This window comes from Anopheles merus, chromosome 2L, assembly GCF_017562075.2.
Source record: "Anopheles merus strain MAF chromosome 2L, AmerM5.1, whole genome shotgun sequence".
Classification (NCBI taxonomy): Eukaryota; Metazoa; Arthropoda; class Insecta; order Diptera; family Culicidae; genus Anopheles; species Anopheles merus.
Genome location: NC_054083.1, coordinates 32,462,950 through 32,489,823, shown reverse-complemented (window position 1 = coordinate 32,489,823; position 26,874 = coordinate 32,462,950). Strand labels below are relative to the sequence as shown.

General features: G+C 46.8%; 1 protein-coding gene across 1 annotated transcript in view; it reads left to right on the top strand.

Moving 5' to 3' along the window:
* The window catches only part of LOC121592471 (WD repeat-containing protein DDB_G0292056), a 102,112-nt gene that overhangs the window by 28,453 nt on the left and 46,785 nt on the right, over positions 1-26,874 (top strand). Inside the window, exon 2 of the mRNA XM_041913941.1 lies at positions 18,298-18,922. Coding sequence (XP_041769875.1) covers positions 18,298-18,922 — 625 coding nt within the window. The remainder of the gene's footprint in view (positions 1-18,297; positions 18,923-26,874) is intronic.

Here is a 26,874-nt window from a genome sequence, read left to right as displayed (position 1 = left end):
AAATTGAAATGATGACAATTGATAAACATCCTGTGAAGAAAAACGATCACACTTAAAAGATGATAGAATTGATTGTGTAATCAGCAATAATACTGATAAGTAATAATGTTTCTGAAAGAGTGATTTAAAAAGTAAATCAGAAAACCAGTCAAAGCGTAAGTCAAGGCGCGAATATTGATATTTTGTTTCATTTTTTTCTCTCCATGGTCAAACCCAAAATTCATAACAGAACATTCAAGTTAAGCTTGGCGATGCCGCGAAAAAAGCCCCTTCCACTTGGCCTTAAATCTCAAACTGATTATCTATGGTACGCAATATAATTAAACGCGCGTCAAGCCTTTACCCCAAAACGCTCGTAAGTTTGTCTTTCGTATGCAGCCGTAACTGCAGCCGAGCAGATGCACTTGATGCATTATAGTTGGTGCGTCTTCAAAAGTTGCTGCGCGCGAACAAACCGCATACAATTTATCCACACAATCATTTATCAATGCCGGTTCATCAGCTTTTCTCCAAAAAAGGGCGCAAAGAGTTAAGAGGGGAAGCACAAAAAAAAAACACACACACAACACAACCAAGAACTGGGGAGGCATGAAAATAATCAACACAAAAAGTTTGCTCCAGACACCAGGCGCAGAAACCAGCTCCAAAAAGCCAATGTTCCTTTTTAAAAACACAACGGGGTAGAAGGATGAAAGGGGCTTAGGGGATGGGGCGAAATGGCTTGTAGCGCTTCCAGCACACCTTACGCACTCGCACAGTAGCTACCAAAAATTGACAGTTGACGAGATTGATTTATAAAGAGTTGTCCATCTCATTTTGGCCTCGGCCACTCGGCTGGACGGCAACGGTTTTTGGGCAACAATTTTTCTTGTCCTTGTGCCAAAAACCACCGGCTGAAAAATGATGCTTTCCCGTTTGGCTTGCTGTGTTTTCTGTTTTCCTTTCTTTCCCTTTGCGCCCGCTTTGGAAAACCAGAAAGCTGTATTGAAATGAGAATTGGATGTGCTGATAATAATTCTACCCCCGGTTTACCCTGACGTTGCCCTGCGCTCCCGTGGCGCGACAGGTTGGCTTCGTCTCCATAAAAATCAATGCACCTGAGCAAACGTGTGGGGTTGTTGTCCTGGAGCCGTGTGTTAACGCCGTGTGTACCATGGAGCCTAGCATTCCTCTTTCGGCATCCGAAACGGGCAATCAGGTAGCTGTAGTTTGATCCGGCAGTTTCGTAGATGTTCGCATTTCAATTAAAAATGCACCACGCACGGAAATCAAACACCGTCCGGAGGAAAAGCTTGCATCGGTACGGAAAGGAAGGCGCCCGCTCCCCTTTGTTTTTATTCAAAAAATGCCTGCTCCGGGAGGGAGGCTGGAAAAATTAAACGTTCATTAAGCTGCACCCGTGATCAAACGCACTTAAACAACAATTGGGCAAAGCCCGACGTGGCCGAACAAAATGGTTAGCGCACATGCACACCGGGACCCACGGTGCTGATGCAGCGGTGACGATCGAATCTAATTCTGATGCCTCGCGGCAAATCTCTTTCTCTCTCTCTCTCTCGCACTGTGTCTTGCGACCTGATCGCCGTGGCTACGCAGCCACCCGAACCACAACGGCGGACACATAATGATGCCCGGAAGCGCTTCAGGAAGCTCGATCAGCGGGCTCGATTCCGCGTCAGCAGTTCGTCAGCGGGCCCGATCGATGAGCGGAGCACCCCTATAATCATCGTGATTCCCGACGACCCGGCGCGAAAGGACAGCAGGACAAAATTAACCCCCATCCCGTCCCCGTTCCATGCCTGGTCCTTCCTGGTCGCATCCCGGCAGCAAGGCGCAAGTTGCAATTGCTCGCCCCGTTGCACTCGAAGGGATAATAGAAATTTGAATTGAGAATGAATTAAAATTCTCCTTTTTTGATGGCCTTTTCTACCCCGCGCTACCGTGCTACCGTACCTGCCTGGTTAAGCCACACTCTCGGCCCTGAAGGTTTTCAAATCAAACCGCGCAGGTTGGTGCAGTTTTCGCTTGTTGTTGCCACGCTTTTTTTTTTTTTTTTTGATTTGCGATCGCCCGCCCCTAAGGCGATCCTGGTCGCGACGAATCCATCACGCAATCCCAAAAGGAAGCTAAGGAAGGAGCAGAGTGGTGCGGATCGATGGCGGTACACCGTTTTTTAATGGATTTTTCGGATGCAACGCCTGCGAGTGTGTGTGTGTGTGTGTGTGCGTGGATGCACCGAGGAGCGGTGAACCATTTGAATGAAGCTGTTGCTTGATGTGAAGGCTGAAATTCAAAGACGAATTGACGATAACGATGATATGAAAACGGGATATGACGGGGTTTGCCCGAGCCCGTGTCTGGATGTTTCGGTCGTCCGCGTCGCGGCACCCTCTCGCCCTTCCGTCTGGTAGCTCGATAATCGTCCCGAGGGCTTAAATCGCGCGCAAGCACAAGAATGCGCGATTCTGCGCGGCGCTGCACATCTTCCTCGCGTACTCGGTGTGCGATTTTGGTGTTCTTCTTTCTCCGATCGATCGAAAAGTGCGCACAGCAGTCCACTTGGGATGGTAATCATAGAGGGACCCCTTCGTTTTTTTTTAAATGCAAAGTCGCCCCAAAACTTGCCCTGACGCTGACGAACAAAATTTAATAATATGATTAATTTCTTTGCCCCCGTTCTAGCCTCTCCCAGCTTTTCATGCTTTTGGGTTTTCATTCTTGCCCCCGAAATAGAGTGTTTCGTTCGATGGTTTCATGGTGCGTGTGTGCGTGTGTATTTTTTGTTCTTGGTGGTATGGCTCCGTTCCATTAATACACCATCGCTTTAATGAATCTTCAAACAAATGCAGCTGATGATCCCGTCACGATTATCGCCAGTGCAGGGCTACGGTGTGTATGTGTGTGCATCGGGAATGGATTAAGGATCTGCTGCAAACCGTTCATTTGGGTAACGAGCTTACGCATCGATGGTTGTAGATTGTACAGTAAAGGGACTATAAAAAAACCACACAAACACACGTGCAGACATCTGCCAGTGAAAATAAATTCGATTAACTGTTTGGCTCACACTTCATATTTCAAACTTTGGCCGATGCTTATGCGGTTGCCGGCCTCTCTGAGCGGGGTGTTTAATTTACTTGCACACCTTGTTTTTTTTTCTCGCTCTCTCTCTCTCTCTCTCTCTCTCTCTCTCTCTCTCTTTTTTTTGCGGGAGGCACGTTAATCTTAACCCCCATTTAGAGTGTTAATGCAACGGCACTTGCTGTGAGGTTGAAGGTTCATTTTATTGATCATCATTAATCTTTTACGATGCTTTTGGTGGTTGAGAAACTGGCTGTAATGATTCTGTTTCACACTTTCAAATATCTGGCACTGCAACAATGTCTTTTTGATTTTAATTAACACATTTGTTTTTTTAAATTACAGAAAGCTAGAAAAACACGGCTAAGAAATGAGCTTTGGAACGAAATAAAAATATTAAAAAAAAAAAAAACAAAACAAAAATAAACTTCATTTCTGTTGCAGAAAAATGGTTTCACATTTTTAGCTAAAAAAAATCTTAAATTTAAATCAGAAGAATAGTTTGTTTCGCTTCAGCTTTGCTTAACTAAAACCCTTTAAAATCATTGAGGATATGCTTAAATTGAGGATATCTATTAAATTTTAATTTTTTCCTGTAACGAGATTTAATTCAATGAAAAAATTAACTTTATGTTATTTTAGGTAAGCGTTTAGCTGAGTATCGCTTTAGCAAGGTGTTGAATAATCACACAGAGTTTAATTTTTGTTTACTTTATTCAGCCGTGCATTCAATTCACTTATCTTGAAAGAAAGAAGCCTAATCTTGCTCGAAAAAGCGTTGCATGAATTCGCACATCCTTAACATTATATCCACTGGACAATTGCGCACAGCTTTCTGGCGCGATCCCTTCTGTCTCATGCAAAACTGCACCACGCAGCAACAGAATCATACTCTACCCATTATTACCCACGACCCACGAGTGTCTCCACAACACGTCCCCCCCCCCCCTGGCTGCATCAGCGCAGCAAGCTGTTAATTAATACCGGTAGCTGCAAAAGAACAAACACCGATTGCCCACCGCACCGATCCGATCGCTCGCGCGAAAGATGGTGGATGTCCGCGGGCTGTCAGTCAGTAGCAAAGCTGTCACTCAAAACCCGACCCGCGCGGCCGAACACTTAAACCGATCCGCACACTGACATTCTGCTACCGGCTAGCTACGCTACTGGTTGAAAAGCTAGCCCACAATCCTACCGCTTACTCGAACGGGGAGCTTTAAAGTCGTGGGCCCACCACCGTCGACGGTGCCACCAAGGGGAAAAACGCAAAGCCACGCGGCTCACACTCGCGCGCATTTAATTTAACGAAATCCAGTTAATAGTCACTCGTATTTGTAATTATTTTCTGCTGAACACGCTGTACGGTTGGCTGTATGCTGCCCCGCTTTGCTTAATCTTGCCTCCCGCTTCAATCCCTTCGCCGCATAGCTGGGTCGGTTTGCGATTGCTTGTCCTGTTCGCGACCGTCCCGTGATACGCACTATCGCTGACACAAGGGCAAGGTTTGCCGTCACCCCAAAAGGCACCCCCCCTCCCCCCCAACTCCCCCACCCGTTCCACGCGATAAACAAAGTCGCCGGACAGATGGCAACGGGCGAGAACCGGCCGGCGTCCTGGGTGGTGCAAAGTGGGAATGAAACCGGGAAGCCATTCCGCTCACCGAAGCCGTCGATCGAAGTCTTTTGTGCGAAATTCAAGTGACGAACCCCTGACGAAAAACTTCCTCCATACGCAAGCATGATGCAGCGAGGCAAAGGAATGGCCGGTGGTGGCCGCCGATGGCCGATGGAGGAAGAATGGAATGAGCGAACATGTGTAAATTGGGAACACTTACCCGGGCAGGGCGCTGGAAAAAAAAGCAAAATAAACCTGAAAGGGAATGCAGCAGGGAGGCAACGACGAACAACAACAACAGCAAAAAACGCTACAAAATGTAAAAAGGCAGACAAGAACGTACGCGCCAGATAAGAAAAGGGCTTGACGATGGCATTCGGCCTGGCTTGATGGTACGCTGAGCAACACGGGGAGCAAGATTGATAGTACTAAAGGCGGCCGTTTTGCCAGCCCCCGTCGGACGACCCTCGGTCCCCAGTTTCCCTCGCCGTTGTGCAAATGCGCACTGGGACATGATGGATAAGGAAAGCAGGGATAAAGGCTGTACGCATGTGATACACAGTGGCACAGAACGGGAGAGAGAAAACAAGAATTTCAGAGAGGGAGAGATAGACAGCGAATACGGAACAGAGCGAAAGAACGAACGAGATCATGTGTGTGAGCGATCCTGCAACGATCGCAACTCGATTGAACGTCTGCCCTTACCTGCCCTTACGAAAGCAGTTTTGATGGATGAAAAGGACAAACTGTTGCTCGGTGGCAGGCCAGGAGAAATACTGGGTACGGGCAAGCCTGGTACGCTGAGCGGGAAAAGCGGGCGCTCAGCAGCAAAAAACTTGTTGTGTGTATTTAGAATGCATTAAAAATTGCATACACTCTCGATTTGTCTGCCGGAGCTTGTCCCGCGCTCCTGCGCCCTGGGATCATACACATTTCGTCACCGTCATTTGTGGGATGACTCCGTACTGCAGCACTCACACAACCACACCAAACACACATTCAGACAAGCTGCGGCATATAACGCGTTCGCGAAGAACTTCGCAGCCACAGCCCTGTGCTTTTGACAGTGATGAAGATGACGAAGCTGACGACGGTACCTGTTCTTCGTACCGTTCACGCGCTCCCGTGCTCCTGTGTTTTGCAATCGAATCGGTAGAAAAATATCAAACAAATAAAAATATTTCCCCGCGCCCTTTCAACAACATCAGCCGCGGAGCGAGAACAAAACGAAACATCACTGCACTGCATCGGCGGAGGCTGGGGCCGGGCTCCAATGCAACCGCTCAAACGGTACGGTAAAATGTGGAGAAATAAATTTCAGTAGCAATCACCTTTTACGTACTCGTACACACACACTTACACGAGGCCAGAGTGATTATGTTCGAAGTGGAAGTATTTTATTTTATGGTGATCTTTCGGTTTTGCGCCTTTCTGTCTCATTGGGATTTTTCGGGACTCGCCGAATAGGAGGGGCAAAGGGCGACAACACAGACGGGAACATGTTTGAGGGTTTTTTTTTTGTGTGGAGAGGTTATATTCTTTGGTGGTCATTATTTCTACCCCAGTCCAGAGAGATGAGTTTCGTTGACTTTTCCATATTATTTAATACGTTTCTTATCAAAGTATTGAAATTTCGTGTAATTAATTGTTTACTTAAAATCTTAGATGCGGTATTCTAGATACATAATTCTGGTTTTGCATTTGACTATGAGTTCCTTGTAATATTATTCGTCTGATTGTTTCTAGGATGTCCATGTTTAGTGTCTCTAAAGTTGATGAAAATCAACACTAAAGTTTGATTGAATGTATCAGTTACATTAAAGAACAAGAATATAAATCAATTCATAGGCTAATCTGTTCGGTAACATCAAATACAGATATCTTGCATCTTATATTAATGGATTTGTATTTTGAAGTAGGTATTTTGTAGTAGGGTTTTTTTTTTGTAAAATTTAAACTTTAAAACTATCTGGATACCTCTACTTCGTCATCTTATTTCTTTGTCGAACTATGATGTATAAAGCGTCTGAGTCTTCTGTATCAGAATAAGTCCTCTAGATCTGGATCTGAATTAGTCCTCTGGATAATGTAGAGATCATCTTTGTTGTGATTCTTCCTATTTCTTGCGTGTCACGTTTTCAAAGACCAAATTCAATATCTTCCAGATGATTTTATTAAATTCGATCAATTTCATGTCTTAGATTGTTTGCTGATATTTTGATCAGAATCTTTTTCAGTTGATTAATATAAGGCATTCATGGGATTGATTCACGTGTCAACGAAAAGAGTTGTTAGCCTTAAAATTAGTTTAGAAACCTTCCTAGAAAATATCAACAATTTATTGAAGATGTTGTACTTTCAGCGGATCCATTTTCAATTGAAGACAAACTGGTCTTAGTGCATCTTCTTATTGCTTCGCTCTTTAGCGCCAAAAAACTTATGTAGGTTTAGGAAAATTCTTGTTCGAAATTCCAAAGTTCTGATTGCTCGCGTTCTTATAGTCACACATGTGCAGAAAAAATAAATGAAATGAATTCCCCTCCAATGATATTGATTGTAATAGAGAACTTATATCCACCACTTAGCCGTGCATTCCTACAAACATATGTTCTTGACACCTCATACTGCTGTATCGTGTGATCACCCGATCCTAGCCCAACAGTATGCCACCGGGAACGCATTGCACTGATGCAGCGGTTTTGAGGCCCTCCCTCGTCAGCGGAACCGATTCCGATAAGCTTAACCGGAACGAACGTTTTACGTCGGTTCATCTATGCTGCCCGCTTTATCGTATGCAGCATGCAAATTCCCTTGAACCTCACTGAAGCCGGGGTGCCATATCTTAAGAAATTCGAACCACGCATGGATGAGACGAAGCTTCCGTTTCCGCGATAAGGAAACAGACGCGACACACACTAAACAGCAACCGTGCAATGCGGTGCGGAACCCGCATTTGCCACACACACACACATATGCACACACACTTGTACCAGGACAGTTCCCCCGGGAACAGTTGCAAACTTTTGGGCCTGCCAGAGCCGGCCGATGTGCAGTTTGGTGCAGCAAGAAACGTTCAAAACTAGGCCGAAAATGATAAGCGTGTTTGGGGTGTGCTAGCAGCAGCGGCGGTGGTCCGTGCATAAAAGAAGGTAAAGCAAATGGTTTCTACGCTCTTGGTCAGCAAGACGCTCCCACGCCACCCCTAGCGGATAGCGGCGGCGAAAATCTACCACCGACGAGATAGTGCTAAAAACCTCTTGAGAGAGAAAAAAAACACACGAGAGGGGGGCTTTCGGTTCACTGTTTATCGTCCCAGCCCCCTAGTGACAAGTAGTTCCGGTATTCCGGGTATTGTTCTTTCTTGCCGCGTCCGTTCGGCCTGTCGGTGGTTGCTTCGAACATTTCGATTGCTCGGCGATGCATGCCCTGTTAACTGGCAGCAGCATAACCAGCATAACCCACAGGAGTGAAGGGCAGGCATGAGCGGGCAACATCGGCACGGATCGGTTCCCTGTGTGCATTGGCGGAGGGCACCAGCGGCTGCTGATACAACGTGGTTTGGCGGAAAGGAAGTGCCCATGCAGAGTGTGCATACGATAAACAAAAACGAGCAAAAGCATTAACAACACACCACCACCACCACCACTCCAACGTATCGCCCGAAACCACTATCGTTGCTTTTGCTAGATCATCAAGAAGAGAAGGGCAGAAGAAGCAACAGAACAGGAAGAAACGGACGAAATGTGATCAGCCGATCAAAACATGAAGGGTGCTGCTGTTCGTAACGAAAGTTCTACGAAGGGGAAGGAATATTCAGCAATCGTGTAGCAACCAATGTGACAGCGTTGTTCAACAATGCTCAAGAACGAAAGCAATCAGCAGAGTTACAAATGAACTCGCTCGCTCTCTGTGAAAAACAACCAAACACCACACACCACACACCAAATACTTACACCCTCCAACGAAATGCAGTGCTCCAACTGTTTTGGAAATAAAAAAAGACGAAAAACCCAAGCAAACGACAAAAAATGCAGAAAAAAATTAAATGATTATGTGTTGGTGTGTGTGTGTGTGTCTGTGGGGGTTAAATTTTTTTTATTTGCTCAGGTTTCTCCTGGTTTTTGCTGCCACCCGATACCCATTACGTGTACAAGGGATACGTTACAGTGAGAAGAGAACAAGAGCAAAAATGCTTTTTTGTGCAAATCGCTTTGAACGAAATGCACCTGTAGGGGTGGATTGGGTCGGGTGCTGGCAAACACAACAAAACATAAAAACAGAATGCAATTTGACGAGAATACACAATCAGTAAGGGAAGAAAAAAAAGTCAAACCGTTTGTTTGAACGTTTAACGTGTTTAACAGTCAATCAAACCGGGAGTTGGTTGAAGAACTCATCCAGAGAGAAGACAGATTGGCAATAAATGTCACATTTTATTGTTCTTTTAGCTCCTTGCCCCCGGCCTGGGAGGGCGGTATTGCTGACATGTTCGGTATAGGGATGGTATATCCAATAAGAAAGTATGCCAAATTGATGCCTTCTAAGGACATTATTTTAAGATAAAACGAGCTACCAAATATTAATATTTTTGATACCATATGTTTCACAATACTATAATTTATCAGTATTCAAAATGTTTTGGTTTTGACGATTTTTAAATAATCAATTATGATATAACTTTACTTCAATCTCACTGATTTCCAGCTTGTCTTAACAAATGTTCATTGCTTACACTTGTCTGCACATCCTCCTAACACGACAAGTATTTCTCAATCACATATTCCGCTCAGTCCACGACTTCCCGATCCGTTCCACAAATCGTTTAATTAGCGACCAACGACCAGTGTAACGCCTCAGATTACCAGCTCGCTTACAAGACAATCGCAAGGGCGAGACCCACGCCAAACGCGGCCAGGAAGGGTTAGCAGCGGGTTCAAAATAAATCACTCGTCCACTTAAGCGATCACAGCCTAGGTCCTGTGTGCGGCACTATTTGCGCAATGTGCAACCCGGCTGTGCGATGCACGATGATTCCACGCGTTCTATTGCTGGAAACGGTCAGGCGGTTACGGTTTTAGAATGATGATTGCCAAGCACGGGCCTACTAATTCTTGCGTCAGTCCGCGTTTACTGCCGATTTCCCCCGAGCCGGCGCGCACAGCAGTACGCTTCGGCAGTCGGCATTGGCGAGTCGGATTCGAGATTGGTTTTGATTAAAATTGATATCAATCGATTGATAAATTTCAATTGAAGCCAATGGCGATCGCACCCTGCGGATCGGCGATCCACGTTCCCTCGGGTGAGGAAAGCGTTCGACATGGGACACTCGTACAAGGCGTTGAGCATGCTGCAATGTGCAACCGAAGCGTTCTGCTAGACGCTGCTAGAGCTGCGCAGCACACGTAAATAGATTGAAGCAGTTTGAGTGAAGTTTGTCCCCAGCCTCCAATCACCGATACCGTGGCGCTTCCGTGTGCAGCGCGCGCTGAACGCGCCCTTGCATTTATTTTATTTTGTTTTTCTTCCATGCCCTCCACGGTTTGGTGTGGGAAATGAAAATGCGCCCCAGTGTCAAGTGCATACCAGTGCAGTGGCTCAATAAATCACGCATCGAACTGTTCCCGTGAAGCTTGTCACGGTGACGTTGCAAAAAACAAAAAAAAACAAGCACTTGCCCCAGCAGGGACTCTCGCTGGAGCAAACGGACTCCTTATCAAAACTGCTGATCTCGCTTACATGCTCTTGCCAAGCGAACCCATCATTGGAAGCTTACTGACACTTACGCCTATCTCACACACTGCTGGTGGAACAGGTACAAGGGTTTCGCAATGCTTCAAAAACTCCCGACACACTCCCGGCACAAAAACGAAGCATTTCAAACTTTTGCCTTACAGTGCATTGTAGTGGAGTGTCTCTGGAACTCGCCCGCGGAATACCAAACTACCAACCTCCAGAGCCCGGTGAACGCTGGAGCCCGCGGGAACGGCTGGTTGGTGCGCTGGGCAAAACTTTTATTATTATTCATTACAATAAATCATTTGTCATTAAGATGTTGCTCCTGGTTTTAATTTTTCTCCCCCTCTTATCATGCTGTTCCCCATCTCCGCGGTGCTCCGATTTGGCAGCAGCGAGGTCTTGGGCGCAGCTCTGCCACGAGACGTGCCGTGTCGACCGTCAAACAAACTTCTTCCCATTATCTGGTAGAACAGGCGTGAGGGGAAAGGGTTTTTGGGGAAAGGCGACCACCGGCTTCCATCACCCAATCGCCCAAATGTCTATCTCATAATAATGGGGACAAAAGGATGCGATAGCTGCGAACGTCGGGACGGCAAACTCCACCGAGGAACGCAACGCTTCATTAGGAGGACGAATTGAAGGCGCGCGGAAGCTCGCAAACAGCTTCGCAATCCCGCGTAGGAAGCAACTCGTTCCATAAAAAAACGCAGCACACAGAGGAAGGGGCCAAACATTGCGAAGGAAGCGACGACGACGACGACGATGCGGATAAAAAAGTATGATTATTCATAATTTCATCTGCCCATGCATCGTTCTCGGCTCCGTGGGGTTTTTGCGCCCGCAGTTCGCCCGTCTTCGCGCTGTTGTTAACACAGAAATTTTCATAATATTTTAACAAAGATTAGCCTTCAAGGTGTTTTTCCCCTCGGTCTGCCCCCCCACCCAAGAGCGGCTTCTCAGCATGGTTCATTAATTAAGCGCATAATAATAATGGCGACTCTTCTGTCCGTGCGGTGCGCTTCTGTTCGGTAGCCGAGTATGCCAATTTTTGTGGCTGCTGTAATGCCTTTCAGTGTCAGGTTTATGTGATTTTGCTTCTTCTTATTGGAGCGATGCGGTGTTTGGTTTTTTTTTTGTGTGTGGTGCATTTCTTTTCTCAAGAGGACACGTTGCATTTTTTCGGCCAATTGTTGTGTGGTGGCCATATAAAAATGCGCCTCATTTCACAATTTCAACAGAGCGGAAGAAGAGCACACACGACAAGAAATCGCACACATGCACACGCAGATACACACGCACACCGATCATTTGGAGGATTATATTGTGTAAATTAGTTTCAAGGCGATTTTGATCTCGCTCGGACGAATCAAAGGATGTGCAGCTTAATAAAGGTTAGATGAGGGAATGGTGGGACAAAGGAAACAGCAAAAAACCGATCAAAATCGGTCGAATGCATAAAACTAATGATCAATTGGTTGGAGAGGATTAGCAAAAAAGACGGAGGCAGCACATACACAAGCGTGTTTCCAAATGGATTAACAATGCTTTGAAGCTATGGAACAGCTATAAATCTTTATTGGGTAGCTACAAAAGTGAGCTGAAGATTGAGAAATCTAAAAGCAAATCTAAGCAAAACGTTTGCGAAAATTGTATTAAATTCTTTGTAGATCGATCTCTCCGATACAATTTGATATTTGCTACATACAGGAGATGCTATGAATACGAAATATGAAATATTAAATATTAACGAATTGCCTATGCCTTGAAATTTATGCTCTTGAAAATCGCTCAAAAGTGTGTTACATATTATTTAAAATTATTAATGAACAGTTAATTTATAATCAAATCACGAAAGCAAAGTTGTTTCATTCCCTAAGACAATACACACGAAGAAGAGCATAAAACAAAACTCTTCTACTCATCCTTGCCCTCAGAAAAAAAACCCCAAGCAAAGGTGATTCGTTCCGCCAATCCAATCCAACCGACAGTTAACACCTTATTTGTGCGATTAAAATTACAGCACAAGCAGACGGCGTGCGTATACGCTTTGCTGGGGCAGGAAACGGATAATGATCCAAACAGGGTACGAACAAGAATTGCATCCAGAAAACACATATACACTCGGGTTGCAAAAAAAAAAACAAAAAAAAAAACAGAATGATCCGCACACATAATCAATCCTCAACGGCTGCGCTGCAACGGGTCGATGTTGGCACCCAATAAATGGCGCGCGCGCCTGTGAGGTTTCCGCTGCGCTTATGATTCCGCAATGCTTGCCCAATACGGAAGCCCCACAAAAACGTGCTGAATTGAACCTCGGAATGCATAAGCAACAGGAGGATGAAAAAAAATCACCCGTACGGAAGTGAACACAGCGAGACCGAGAAGGAGAGTAGACGGTGACCCTCGAAACCTGTGCCACTTGACTGTATTTATTCCGTTTCGCGGGATGTGGCAAAAACAGTAAGCGTTGTAATAAAAAAAAGTCCATACAGAAAAAACGAACCATATTATTTTAACAAAAAAAGCTTTTTCTCTTTCACTTTAACTCACCCACTACTTTGGCGACAGTTTGTTCAGTAGCAATTGGAGGAAGAGCTGGAATTTTGGAGAAATAAACAAACAATTCTCCCACCCGCAAGCTACACACCTTTCACACTGGGCAGAGCAAAAAAGGGGATAAAAAAAAGCAAACAAACCATCCAACGCACTCTTTCTCCAGCTGAGCTTGTCCCATTCGGGGTACTGTCCCGAGGAGGCGCCACCCGAACAAAACTCGCGCCCCACTCGAACACCCAGCACAAAGCAAGCAGGGCCAAACAACTGCGAAGCGAAGAGTGGGATAAAAAAACGCGATCACTTCATCCCCACACACACACACGCACACAACCCCCACAGCTCCACAGCACGGCACAGCGGTTGACGACGAATTTATGATGCCACTTTTATGCTTCAGCGCCCCAACCAGCTACGGGTAGCTGGGGACCGTCATCACCGCCATGCTTTGGCGATCTTTGCCCGCCAACCAGAGAGGAGGGTGCAGAGAGATGCGCACTGTGTTACGAATTGCCAGTCGCTTATATTTAAATTAAATAAAATGTTAACCGACTGTTGCTACCGCGGCACGCACCCAATGTCATCGCAGTTGGTTTGGTTCTTTCTTTTTTTTTTGTTTTTGCTTTGTTTTATTTTCGGCAGCACGGTGAGCGAATTGGACCTTCTGCTCACACCCAAAGGTAACACACCTTACAAAAAGTTTGCCTTTTTTGTTGTTCCTTTAGTCTGGGTGCAAGTTTTTTTTTTTGTTACAGGCGCACACGATGTCTACTTGCCTGTTGCATTCTCGCTGCTGTTCTGTTCCGACCCTGCAGATGAAGAGATGCAATTATGCTACCGATTCTGCAGCGGGTGGAGTCGAGTTCCGGCCGCGGTGATGATGTTTATCATTTTCACACCCAATCATTTGCGGGGTGTGGCGGGAATTCCGGAACGCTTTGGCTGCTGGTTGGTTTGTTTATTTGTTTTTTTTTTTTTTTTTTGTGGATGCTCAGATCGGATGGTGGAATTAAGCGGAAATGATCAGCGGTTTAGTGCAAGCATCTTGAATGTATTAAGCGGTGTTTGAACTCTAGCATGCAGAATCGTTGGGCGGATTCGTAAGTGCAATTTTAGAACAGAAGTATCTCCAGCATGTTCATTTGCTGTGTTTATTTCTTATGGAGGAGGAATTTCATACTCTTGTCATCCGGAGATACTTTAGGAAGTCTTTGATACATCAATAAATCATTTATGATGCTTTGTTATGTAAATAATTGCAATAATTGTAATGTTATCGCTTATTTTGGCTGCTAAATCTATTGGCGCTTGTTTTGAACTTCTAGAACCTACACAAAAGCCTTTGATTGTCTTCAAACTAGAAGAATTGTATAAATGCGCTTGTTTTTGCCATTTATTCTTGCCAATAATGCTTCAAATTCAAGTATTGGCTCTAAAAACATACATCTTTTACATACTGTCTTCTGTAAGTGTGTATGTTGTGCAACGATGTCTTCAAAACCTGTCACCACCGATATCAAAAACACTTAATAGTTGCTCCTCCGAGGAAGCACAGACCAAAAAGAAATTCACTACAATATTAACCACTTAATGTTCATCTTTTGTTTAATTTAGCAATGGTTCATTAAATATTCACCATTAAACATGCACTTACACCCGGCTCGTTAAAGCCCGCCGGTAGTTAACGGCAAGCCGCTTTTGCCACTCACTGTATCCCATCCACAGAACCCAGCAAATCTTCCCATACTCATAATTTTGGGGCCGACTGGTTGGCCGGTGTTGAAAGTTTAATGTGTTCATCGGCGGAAATGGACCGATCGTGCTGCCGGCGGCTGTCTTTTCACTAACACTGCTGCACGAGTTGCAACTTGTGCAACAATTTACCCTTCTAGATTACGATTCCCGGCACTTCTTTAGCTCCACCTCCATCATCACACCTTCCGACCTGCACGTGCGAGTGCGAGTGCAAAGATATGCTGCCCCAGAAACAAAACCCCGCTTGTCTAATTAATCCTACATTAACCGACAGACATAAAACCAAAGGTAAACTCAAAGCTTTGCCACTGCTAGTATTTTTACGCCCCTTCTTTTCCAAAAACGAGTCATAAAAATTGGCACCACGGCAAACACGCCGTTGACACACAAAAAACTGGCAAAAGTGTCTAGAACATCTTGCCCAAAAGGCCCGCCGTAAGCGATGCAACAGGTTGCAACGGAATGTCTGCGGCGTGTATTTGTGCGGCCGAAAGCTACAGCCGAAGCGTGTAGAGGACTGTTTTTTTTGTCGTTACTCGCCTTCTGCTTCCCTACTGCATTGTTCTGGGCACAGCAGCAAACCACCCCTTTTTGCTTTCGGTAATAAAACCCACCAATTTGGTAGGTCCTTTCACTAGCACCCCGTCGTACAACGGTTGATCGCTTGGTTTGGGGTGAGATTGTCATTGCATTTGAATGTGTCCTTTTTATCGTTTGGCTGGTGGTGTTGTTTTTTTCTTTTCTATTGCTTTTTTCTTCACTCTCTTTCCCCCACTTTTGCATATCACTCTGATCCGTTTTCCGATGACCCTTCTGCCGCTTCCAGGCAAGTTTACTCTCTGTAAGCGTCCCCAAGCGATGTCTTCTCGGGCCCAGTGTCCTGAGATGCGTTTTTATTGCGGCACAATTTGGTCGTTATTAAACCGTTCCTCCCCGTTCGCTTTGTGTGCTGCGGGAAAAGGAAGTGCCACATAATTGTCCCTCATGTTCGTGCCCAAAAGCTCCCCTCCGTTTTACCAGCCCTTGTGGCGTTCCGTGCGCCGTTTGATGATGTTTTTGAGTGTTGTTGTTTTTTTTTTGTTCTCTCTCTCTCTCCAAGAGACCAGTGCATTCCCGTATTATGTTGCAACACTAGCCACCTAGGACGGTTTTAGAACGGGTACGGTGTGTGGCGTGCGAAGATGATGATGAAAGCGGAACTGCCAAAGGATGCAGCAGGATGACTCGGGCCCCGGACCCAGGGGAGAGGACGACGACCAAATGTACATTGTGTCACCCTTACTCGATGCACACTGTAGCACCCTGTTGCGGTCGTTGCACATCCCAAAACCACCTCGATGAGGGTTTAGCCCTTTTTAACCTTCCGGTGTTTCCGTTTTGTTTGTCTCTCCCTTTCTGACGCATTCTTTCGACCCTTTCGCTCACACACACACACAGCATTCCGTGCGGACGGAGCATGGCAGGGAACATATGTTTAACCTGTGCGTCCTGCTGCACTGACGCAGTTCGGTACGTTTTCGGACAGACGGGGTAAAATTATTCAAATAATTGTCCTTCAATTAATTGCTACTTTGCTGCTAGTGCCCTCTAGCGACGAGGGAATGCAGCGCACAACAGACGGGAAAAGGGGATGTAAGAGAGAAAAAAAACCAACCAGCGCTTCCAAAACAGTAGCAGCCGAGAAACGATAAATTTATCACACAAAAGAGAGTGCGTACGATGTAAACACAGCAAACACATCGGCAAAGCTCGTGGCCGGGAAGGGGTGTGATCTTCCAGGAGGTTAACCGACAAGCATGGTGATAATAGCTACAATTAGCTAGACAAAGACCTAGAACCGCAGCGTCTGCCGATGAACGGGGTAGAGCACAGATGGTTGACCGTGGAGCACCATCATCGTACGCTTCATTTACGCAAACGTCTTCCTCGAACCGCACGGCCGTTGGTGAAGGCTCTTAATCTTAATCTTAACCCGCACCGTCCGACCAGTTTCACCGCCCGCAGGAAGACCGCCACGCGGTCGTCCGTGGGGATGGATTCGATCTCAGAGGGGGAATGCGAACTGTCGTCGGTGGCCGACAGCCGTCCCAGCGGTCGGGTCTAATGGCCGGTTGACATTGATGCGATCGTGCCGTTTGCGAGAAGTTGATCCCAATTGAAGGCAAATAAAGTCGGTCAGCCTCGGTGAGCTTGATACGACGATGATGTAATGACTTAGAAATGTACAAGATTTAATGGGTAAGATAGCGGCGATGCACGTTTTGCCAGAAATTATACATTTAAGCAACGAGCTTTAGTGTTTAGTGTAGAGACAATAGCAATTCTAATGTTTTAATCAACGGTAAGTTAAGACAAACATTGACCAGTGCACTTGAAATGGCATTCCGCTCGCCAGTTATCTTGCGCCCGATCTGCTGATCTTTCACAGAATCCACACCTCAATCACACGACGTCTTCTCCAGCTTTTCCCCCTTGGTTCAATTATTATGGTCAAAGCCGTCTTGCTTCGCAACCACTACTTAACATCGATTGACCCGATGAGCCGTGAGTCCGAAAGTATACGTTTGCTCTGCCAGGGATAGAGTGCGAGAGAATGCGCGCCCTTGCGACGGCGATAGAATGTGGTTAGAATAAAGAGAACGGTGTTTATACATTGGGCGGGAATGCTGTTCATTATGTTTAAAGAGAAAGGATTTAGGTGATTTAGGTTCTGTTTTTCTAGAACAAAATCATGCAAATATGAACATAACTTCTCCAAAGACAATGAGTCATTATAGTCTTTTTAAATCTTATTTTTGCGCCTTTAAAGGGCTAAGATATTGAGTACAAATTATGTATTTCACTGAAAAATTGAGCTTGTTTACCAAAGAGGATTTTTTTAGAAAGTTTTCAAGCTTGAAGATGTTAATCAAAATATCAGTGAAGGGAAATTCTACCTTCACATTGAAATCAAATCCTGATAGAAGCATAAAAGTCCTAGCAAGGTACAAAATCCCTGTCATAAAAATTCTGGAATGTATGATGGGAACGTCATGGGTAATTCCAACGACAGCCAAAAACGGCATCATAACTCCATAGTGCCTCTAATCGAACGGTCAATTTATCAACTCCAAAGGCCGGTCCGACTGCGCCGGTCTCCGATTAAACTTAATTCGGTTCGCGTTCGTCCAACAAAAACTAGTCCAACAATCAATCCGACCCAGAAAACATCTTTGCGTGCTTAGAGGCATCGGGCAGAAGCTTCAGTGACGCACTCTCGCTATCTCTTTCGCTTGACGTATCGGAATTTCGTCTCGAGTGTCTTGCCAATAACGGCAGTACGGAAGGGAAGGGAAGCGAGACGCGAGGTGTCAGTTAACTTAATTGAAACTGATTTCGTCCGACGCCACATTAAACAAATCGATGTGGTAGTGCGCTAGGCATTCCGGGGTTGCGCTGTTGTAGCGCTTTAAATAAGGATTTAAAAACAAAACCAAAAATCTGTACTTAAAACATTTTTTATTGAATCAACATTTCTTATTTTCTTCTTCTCCCCCCCCCCCCTCAATTCCACAGACACAAGCGCTCGCCCTAACACGCTCAAAGTCCCCGAAAAAGGACGGCTCGATGCCAGTGTCGCCGTCGCAGCCCACCGAGCGGGACGCGGAAATGACCAGCCCGAAAGCCATCGCCGGCTCGGCCGTCGCTTCCTCCGGCTCCAGCAGCAGCAGCAGCAACAGCAGCAGCAACAGCTGTTCCGCCGAACCACCAACCACCGCCACCGATCGCATCCAGCCGCCGGAAGTGAACGGTGCATCGAACCACCATCTGCCAACCGCCAGCAACGGTGGCTCCAGCTCCACCACCAATCCACCGTCCACCTCCGGTCCGCCGCGGTCGGAGCTCGGTCCCAGCCTACATCCAGCGATCAGCGTGTCCCAGTCGCTGCTGGCCGCAGCCGCCACCGTTAATCGGTCCGGTACGCCACGCATCAGCGTTTCCAGCTCGCTGACGGCGCCCGAAAACAACGGTCCCGGACAAACGGGACCGTCCGGGCGGGATAGCCATCCTCCGAATGGGCCGCCGCCGCCGCCGCCCCACGTCGACCGAACCATCCTACAGTCACCGGTGGCCGCCGTTGCTGCAGCCGCCGCCGCCATGCAGGACCGGAAGCAGGAGTTTGACTTCAGCAAAGTGAATGGTAGGTATGAGGGCGTTTTTCTGCCTTTCGACCCAGCGTTTGATGTTTCAAGTAGCCTCGAGGGAGAGCATGCAAACTCCATTTAAAATATTAACAGTCCGGTGGTGCGGTGGGCCATTTTAATTTCACTCACCAGCTCGAGTGGCAATTGGGTCGCACGAGTGGCAGCCCCACACAAATCGGTGGTTAAGCGAGAGCGCGTCCTGCTTTAGGTGCAAGAGTATTTTTATGAAGTTTTTGAAGTGGATTTACTTCGCAAGTCCTTTCGGCTATCATCTCGACCACAAACGAGTTTGGTGAGATTTTCATTGGAAAATTAATTTATTTACTGCCCTCATTTACCTCAGACTTTAATATTTTGCGTTTCAATCTAATGTTGGAATTATATGCACGTTTGTGAGTTTTTTTTTTGCTCTTGCACTATCACTACCGCTTAGAGCTCTTTACAGCAATGATGTAGTTTTAAATTAGATGAGAGCTTACGCCGTAGGCTGGCTTCCATTTAATTACGAAATGTTCCCATTTGATCGATGAAGTGTTGCATTACGCGACGCATAATTTCTCTTGCCCGCTTGGTGTCCTGTCCCGTCCGTTGCGCCGGAAATGCTCGCGCGGCCATCGCCCACACGGACGCTACTGCTTTAAATTAATCTTCTTACGATTTTATTCATCCTTTATTCCCGTCCACCCTTCCCGCTGCGTCAAACTGCGGCCTACCTCCCTTCCCCTTGCCCCATTTCGCTTTGGTGGATTACATCGGTGCGTGATCTTTTAAATTATGACCCATCCCATCCCAAATCCCAAACACCGTGCCTGCAACAACGCGCCTGCAAAGTTTCGACAATAGCGACACCGACCTGCATTTCCCATGCGCTTTTCAAACCCCGTTGCAACTCCCTCCCTCCCCCCCTCCCCCCAGATACACGCGCTCTTCGGGAACAAATTTTTGCTCGGGGCAACAACAATGTACACCAATGTGTGTGTGTGTGTGTGTGTCTCTGTGTTGGGGACGCCTATGCTGGCTTCCATGTAGCGCATAATCCGTTAAATACATATAAAACACCAAATGCGCTAAGCAGCGCGGTTCCTCCAGCGAGGCCAGATTAAAGTCTCGCTTTTGGGGGGAGGGGGGCAGAGGGGGAGAACGAGACTGGAAGGAGGGGGGATTGGAAAAATCAAGCATCATGGGCCTATTACCCCTCGGACTATGGGGAGGTAATTGTGGAGTTTCCAGGCCGTCGCTTTTCACTAACCCACGCGCCGAGCTCAGAGTTTGTCCACGAGCGCGCGTGTGTGTGTGTGTGCCGGGGCAGAGATTTTCACCCCTTTGGGCCACCCTTTTGGCGAGTGTTTCGAGGTCGTGAAAAGTGGAGAGGTCAGTCCACGCAAAACTCTTGAACTAACTAATTCCCGCATAGAATAGTTTAATGGATTGAGCTGAAAAGAAGCAAAGAGAGAAAGAGAGAGAGAGAGAGAGAGAGAGAGAGAGAGAGAGAGAGAGAGAGAAATGGTGCTGACTTCGCCCCTGCGTTGTTGGGATTTAAAGGGTGGCCACGTGTTAGAGCGTCATGAAATGAATAATGTTTGTTCTTTCCAGCTAGGCATAGCAGGCATCATTAGAAATTTTTTTAGAAATATTTTTGAATCAATTAAAATAATGCATCTTTATCCCATGAACAAGCTTCCTCTTAAAGAGGCTAAATTTTACAATTAAAAAAATATATATTTCAGATTTGTTCTACGACAAATTCTGAGCACAACGCACATATCGTTCCACCAGTGTAATGGCGCCAGTCTCGCTCTCTATCACTCCCTCTCTTTCTCTGCAAACTTCCAACAGGGCTTTGCGCTAAACCGTTTCTTTATCCGTTGCGTTTTACCCTCGAAGCCTCCCGGCATCTCTACCGTTCCGCTATTTTGATTAATTGAATCGGCTAAATCGAAAATTTCAATCCACAATTTATATATTTTAGAAGGATTTGGTTATTGTCATCCGCTTCTGCCCGTCGTGATTATTTCCAGGGGTTGAGGTTATGCTGCACTCTGCACCAGTGCAGCAATACATACGCACAATGCATCAGTGTTCATTTGCAACGGTAACAAGCGGAGAACGAATTCATTTCGCTCCTTCCCGCACATTGGTGAAGTGCGAATTGATTTGGGTTTTGCGATTTAACAAATCCGTTTTTTTGTTTATTTTATTCACTGATGGATGTGTGTTGAGAAATTTCGCACGGTGAATTGTAAAATATTGTGTATATTTTAGTTAACTCCTTAAGTTATATAGGATAAAGGATAAAGAAGATACCAGTAATCCATTTGAAAGCCTCTTTCATGCTACAAAATCAGACGCTGCAAAAAAACGCAAAAAAAATGCCGAAAATTAAACCCCTCCAAGCGAACTTCACCACTGAAAGCATGATTAAGATAAATCACAGTGGAAAAAGGATTAAAAACGGATGGAGCGATTGCATCAGGCCTCAACCCAGATCGCTTACATCGTAACAATCCTTGCATCCCCATCTTCTTGCGCTGCATGCAGCATTAGAACACATAATTTCATACCGATCAACAGTCGAAGCTTCCGGCGTTTGTCGGTGATCATCATTATCGTCATCATCAGCATGTTCGGGTGCAATACCCCTTTCATCCCGATCCTGAATCCCGAACAACGGCGACCGATATGCGACCGGTAACCGGCAAATCAAAAATGCGTGATGTGATATGCCACCCGGGTCCGAGTGCACCAGCAGGTTTGCGTGCGTGCTCGGCTGCCGCCGGTTTGAAAGCAAAGGGAATTATCCTTCGATAAACAAGGGCCGTATGTACAGCAACGGCACTAAAATCAAATGCATGTGCTTCCAGCAATGGGCTGAATTGCAGCCGAACAGTTTTGGGGGCTTTAAAACGACCGGGTAGAAGGGCGGGGAGGACACAAGTGCTTTGCAATCGGTACCAAACTACCATGCTACGTGCCCTTCGGGCACTCGAAGGTTGGCCTTATCCACCGATGCGTGCGGATGAAGATCCCTTAAATCCATCGACAAAAAGTGGATGCAAGCTCTTAAGAACGGTACACCGGTACTAGTATCATAAATCGTTCACTTAGCAACCGGGCTCCGGCCAAAACAGAAAACCCTAAAATTAACAGCCAAAAAATAAAAATAAAGCATCAACAGCTCAGCGAACTTTACCTTACCACAGGAGCGCAGTTCTAATGCCACTGGTGCTTCCATTAGTGTGGTAAATCTGCATATTCTTCACCGGGGGTTTTCCTTGCCCCTTTCCTTGGTGATAAGCTGTCCCGACTCGTGCTCGGTGCACAAATCGCGTTCGATCCCAGGATATCAATTTACTAGCAGTGTGGCACATTGTGTACCGTTGTTGTGGCACACCATGCCAGGGCCAGATCAAACGAGCACGAACTGAGCAGATGAACACGTGCTGGAGCTCAACGGTCCGGGTCACGTACGATGCAGAAAGAATGCATGATGTTACTGTGAACGCGTGGATGGTAAAGGAGCTGAGCGGCTGTGGTTCTAGTGCGAAGCATTGGATGTTTCATAATAACGTTTATCACATCTCAATCTTTCCCTTATCGCTCAATTAGCTACCAAATGAGGTGAGAGTTTTTGTTTGCAATCGTTTTTTTATGTTTGCACTCAATTCATACACCGGTGGCATCATGCCAATTGCGTTAATTGAGCGTAATCCCATTGGATATTAGGTACAATCGAATGGTACAGTTGCTCCGTTCTTTTAGCCTTTCAATAATAATCCACAGTGAGAGGAGATTGTTAAAAGAATCCCGTTCGCTAATCTTTTCGGCGGGGGCTTCGCTCCAACAAAAGCAAATAAATCAAAAGTTATCAAATGGATAGGTTGCTAAGGAGAGTTGATTGAAAAGACTCTGAGCATCTGCCTAATGCTATTGACCGTTAAACCGATTATTGCCTCGGTAACTTGCCTCATTTACGTTCCATTTTGGTCATTAAATGTCTCTTACTAACAGCACATTATTACAGTGACCTTCAGTGCGGTAATGAACAGGCCCGGAGTTGGCAAACAACCTACAAAATTCAACCTAGCATAAACATTGAACCAATCGAGATGATCGGCTAGTATACATTCTTTCGCTTCATTCTAACGCTGCACTTCGAACAACACAAAACGCACAAATCCTTCAATCCCATCGCTGCACCGTTCCAGGAAGTGATTTAATCCTTGCATCAATACCGGGCACGCATCAACTAGCCCTTGGACTCGGTATTGTACGTTGTGCGAGGCGTATGCGACCGGTCCGGTGTATCCCTATGGCCGCGAGAAAAGAGCCGGATTTTAGGAGGATTTAGAAAAATGGAGTCCCATCCGCAGCTCCCGGTGCGTCCGCGCGTGAACGCGTAAAACGGCGAAAAAGCTACCGTTCGATCCAACTTCAATAGTATTCGCAACGCAAAGTCACAAGAATCTACCGGAATGGAATGGCAATAGCACATGATACGGTACGCGGGCTTTGGCCGGGCAAGGGGGTTTTAATCGATTGACCAACGGCTGCCGCCAACAGGGGTTTTGGGATCGTAGCGATGGTCTTTTGATCGCCAGATTCTGTCGAATGGTTGGTAGCAAACTGCTGGCGAGTTGGCAGATCGGACGATGGTGCGCGGATGAACGAGATTTAGATCCTGTATCATTATTCGCGAAATTCTCCCATACCTCTTGCGTGATTATTTGAAACCGTTTGTGCTACTTGCCAGTACGCGGAATGATAACAAACTACACTGTCCACTGGGGATAACGCTGGTTGGATTGGACAGTACGGAAGGTACGGGTGTAGGGAAACCCCTTAGTTTCGGAAGGATTTTATTTGTCCATCTACCATGTCTATACATTTTTGAAACTCTTATCACACTTGGTAGGAGACTCGATGTACGCCCCGATACGGACGACACGCAAGAACACGCTTTATTATTGACGAGAGTCACGTTTTAGAAATCGTTAAAAATCAGTTACAAAACTACAGCGTCAAAACATTGTATCAATCTTACCGGCTGTCTGGACCCACCAGGTCCTGGTGAACGTTGAAAAGCAGTCGCAGAAAGCCCCGATACGTGGATCCCATTCCCAACCCATTCGGGGACATTCGTGAACAGCACACGGCCCATAATGGGTACCAATCCGGCCCACTCGACGGGAAATCCTCGTCGCAAATCCAACTCTGCAACAGCGGCAACGCGCTCACGCTGCTGCGTCCATGCTGCGTCGTTGCCATTTGCGGACAACTTGCCGGCAAACTCCAAACACAACACTCCTACCGCATGCACCAGTCCACCGCACACACACACATACCAAAAAAAGAAATTGGGCCCAAGAGCACCAAACTGCTAGTGCTTAATCCTCTTGGATTTCAAAAAACAGGTCGTCGAATTGGGATTATGCCTCTCGGCCGTTGGGACCGCGGGCGCTTTCGAAAACGTTCGGCCCCAGAAGTCCGGTCCTCGTCGGTGGACGGTAACCTCCGGGAGAAGGTTACACTTTTTACTTGTTTTTTTTTTGCACTCGGTTTTAGCGGCGATTAGAGCCGCGACCGTTAAACTGGTTGCTCTGCACGGTGGACCATTTTAGCGCCAACGCCAAAACCCATCGTGCTGTTGCGCTCATGGAAGTGACGGCCGCGTCCACTTTCGCGTATCGTTTTATGAGCGCGAATAGAAACTTAAAACGCATCCTCGTACGCCATCAACCTGAAGCAGGTGCTTGTTTGTGTGTATGTGCGTGTATGGATACCGCACCCCGTAAGGATTTATGGGAATCGATGAAGAATGTGCCGAACGCCTGCATGCCGCACCATGATCAGGCGTAACCGGGCCGTGAGGGAACGATCGGTTACGATCGGCTACCGGTGGGATGTTTAACAACCATTTCGACATTTCAATAGAACAATAAAACGCTCAAAAAAGCACCTCATCCAAAACAAACAAGGATACAAGAAACAAACTTCGCGTGCGAGCGCAATGCACGAAATTCGCGAATCAGCAACGATGGATGGTTGGATGGATGGATGGGTGACCTCAGCCGGTTATGGGAAGAGAACCGTTTTCACGTCCCCATCGCCCATCGGAGAAATGGATGAAAAGGGGATTTAGACTTTATTTATGTATAACCGTCTCTCTAACCTATAAAACCTACCGGCACCGTATGACCATGGGGTTTCGAGGTTGTACCTATCGCCTAGTTGGCGTAGTATCGTTCGCGGTAGTACCTCGTAGTAGAAGCACACAACTGACCTGCCGGGATAGAGATTTTTTTCACACATTCCTAGCGAACGGGAAAAGTGTCCGGACACTAGCCCACACAAAAAATACCAATCCTTCACCGTGCGGTGTCCAGCGGGCAGCAAAAGGATACAAATTTGTGCCCCGGGACTTTGGCAGGCCGGTGGCGCCTGTATTGGAACAAACCCCGGGACAAACACTTAATCCCCGATAGCTGCCAACGGCTGGTGCATCTGGTTGATGTGCACCGGGATGTGCGCGGTGTCTGAGAAGCGTTGCCGTGTCGGGGGCGTCCTCTCCGGCAAGCGCGAACGTGTGGGGAAGACGGTTGATCTTCACCGGAGATCCCGGCTGGCGTGTGTGTGAGATTTTTGTTTTGTTTTTGTTGCTGTTGTTGTTTTCGCTGCTTCGCGATGGATTTGCAGCCTGTCTGGTGCAGTCTGCCTTGCTCAATAATGGAGATATTCCGTGGTATTCTAGAGATAATAGAAAGAGAGATAGAGATAGAGAGAGAGAGAGAAAAAATAGCATACCAGGAACCTCTAATCCCCTAGATTGCACCAAATCTAGCAAGTGTTCTGAGGAGAAAAAGAGAGATAGAGAGAAGGAAGCAAAAAGCAAACACCTCAACTAGCCCCGGGACACATGAGCGTGATGAATAATTTCTTTTCGCGCGGTTTTTGTATCATCACCCGCTACACACTAGCTGGCAGATAAAGCAGAGACACTCCCGATGTCCTCCTCCCGGGCTGCTTTAACCAGAATCAAATGGTATCGATTTTACCTTTTCCAAAATCCCGACCTTCACCATGAACAAAATGAGTGGAGCTGAGGGAAGCTGGCTACGAGCAGGAAAGCAAATCCAAACCTGGCTCTGCAATATCGCCTTTCTTAGCTCACTCGCAACGCTACCGTCTCTGCAACCGCAAACCGACGCCTTCCACGAAGCTGCCACAGTTGGCTTCCGCTTTTGCCAAGCGCCATCCTGAAGCGAAGGATCCGCCCGTTCAAGGATTTGCTTAATCCGAACATACATAAACTCGACAAGATGCCGGCAACAACGACGACGTTCTTACGATTACGGGGCCAGTACCCGGTGCGAACGGCAAACGGAAACCTGTCGCTCCTCGAGCCACTCCGCCACGCTCACCCCGCGGATGCTTCCGAGGCGACGTCTCGCAAGGATATTGTTCTCCTCGAGCTTTCTTCAACTCACCAGCGGGGCCCGGTTTGCCCAGTGTTTGGCGTCTGGAGTATCTCTTGCTCTATCTCTCTCTCTCTCCTTCTCTCAATCCCACTCTGTGTTAGTTCAATGGCTTTCGGCTTTCGGGGGAGAGTGGAGCCATGAGGGAGCGTCTCCCTCCCGCACGGGTTTGCTGCCCGGGATGAGGCTAAATCCTTCCTCAAACACTACCGGCAGGCATGCATGCAAACATACGCCTCACAGAACTACACTCACAAACACACACACACACCTTAACATAGGAAGGATGGATTCAAAACACCGTCCCGTGTGCTGGATAGGGGGGGGCGCGAGAGGGGGAAATCTTTCCGTCTTAGCTCATCTCGCTGGCTGCTACCGGTGGCCGCCGCCGCCGCCACCACCGCCATACAAAGGCGCAAGCAAAGTTGGTCGCTTCCACCACGCAGCACAAACATCTCGATAAGGCTCTTTATAAC